Source organism: Acanthisitta chloris, unplaced genomic scaffold (genome assembly GCF_000695815.1).
Source record: "Acanthisitta chloris isolate BGI_N310 unplaced genomic scaffold, ASM69581v1 scaffold29546, whole genome shotgun sequence".
In the NCBI taxonomy this organism is placed as follows: Eukaryota; Metazoa; Chordata; class Aves; order Passeriformes; family Acanthisittidae; genus Acanthisitta; species Acanthisitta chloris.
The window spans coordinates 1,693-3,186 of NW_008676949.1; the positions used below are offsets into that span (position 1 = coordinate 1,693).

The 1,494-nt window shown below is 43.4% G+C and overlaps 1 protein-coding gene across 1 annotated transcript in view; it reads right to left on the reverse strand.

The window, feature by feature from the left end:
- The window catches only part of LOC103803760 (cytoskeleton-associated protein 5-like), a gene marked incomplete at its 3' end in the record, with an annotated part of 17,984 nt that overhangs the window by 1,329 nt on the left and 15,161 nt on the right, over window positions 1–1,494 (reverse strand). Inside the window, exon 14 of the mRNA XM_009076332.1 lies at window positions 6–116. Coding sequence (XP_009074580.1) covers window positions 6–116 — 111 coding nt within the window. The remainder of the gene's footprint in view (window positions 1–5; window positions 117–1,494) is intronic.

Below are 1,494 nucleotides of genomic sequence, written 5' to 3' on the forward strand. Positions count from 1 at the left end.
CTTACCTTCTGAAATTCTTCCATGCTGGCAAGTCTTTCTTTCCAGTTACCACTGTCCAACTGCTGGATACATGAAGCTGGAAGGACAGCAGCAGCTTTCTCTTCACATACTTCTATCTGCAGTCAAATGAGAACAAGGTTAACAACCCATTGTATCCCTTCAGACAAGGGCAGAGGTCTTGGGGATGGGTAATATATTGGAATGATCCTTGTACTGTGGTGCATTGACAAAATATGCAAAGGGTTCTGTTGTAGGTTGGAAGAATTCGTATGGATTATAGTTTATGGGCCTTACAAGTTCAGGAAGCTGCTAAGTTATACTGCAACAGAAAAGCAATCCCTGAAAAGTACAATAAATTGTGCAGACAGTCAGAGATAATCCTGAGTAGCCACTGTTTACTTACAGAATCAAGCAGAGAGAACCTAAAACGTGCAAGATAATTTCATACGAAGTCTGAATACACACTAACAGCAATGAAACAGTGGCTGATGAGGGTGGCTAGATGAGGACATAACCTTAATTCTCCATTTTTCTAAAATGGACGCAGAAGATATTAGTGATAAAAACTCCCTTGTTTCACTAGTGTATCACCTTCGATAGCTGTATAGTCAGCCATTTTCCACTGTGTAAACTAGTATAATGGACATCATTCATTCTAAGAAAAACATTATATATAACTGACAGGTCAAAAACTTGCAGATATATCTAGCACAGCTTTAATAGTTTCTTTGTTACTGTTTGACCTACAGATACCTTAGCTTACCTGGTTCCCTACCAAGAAGGTATGTAGATGGTCAACTAACATGCAGAATTCAATCACTTTCTTGAACTGTAACTTAGGATGAACAGCTGGGAATAGGTTTCATAGAATCATAGAATTTTAGGGGTTAGAATGGACCTTACAGATCTAGTCCCAACACCCAATGCCATGGGCAGGGACATCTCCCCACTAGACCAGGCCTCATCCAGCCTGGCTTTGAACACTGCCAGGGTTGGGTCAGTCACTACCTTCCCTAGGCAACCTGTTCCTAAACAAGAGATTGTAACATTTTTCTAATATCTAACCTAAACTCCCCCTCCTTCAGTTTGGACCCACTACCCCTTGTCCTGCCATTGCAGCTCCTAACAGTCCCTCTCCGGCTCCCTTTTAGCCCCTTCAGATATTGAAAAGTTGCTATGAGGTCTCCACACAGTCTTCTCTTCTCCAGGTTGAACTGCCTCAACTTCCTCAGCCTGTCCTCACAGGGAAGATGCTCCAGTCCTCTTATCAACTTCATGGATTCCTCTGGACTTGCTCCAACAGTTCCATGTCTTTCTGAAGTTGAGGACACCAGAACTGCATGCAGTATTCCAAGGTGGGGTCTCACAAGAGCAGAGTAGAGGGGAAGAAATCACCTCCCTTGACCTGCTGGCTACACTCCTTTTGATGCAGCCCAGAATTCGATTGGCTTTCTGGGCTGCTAGCACACACTGCTGGCTCATGGTGAGTTTCTC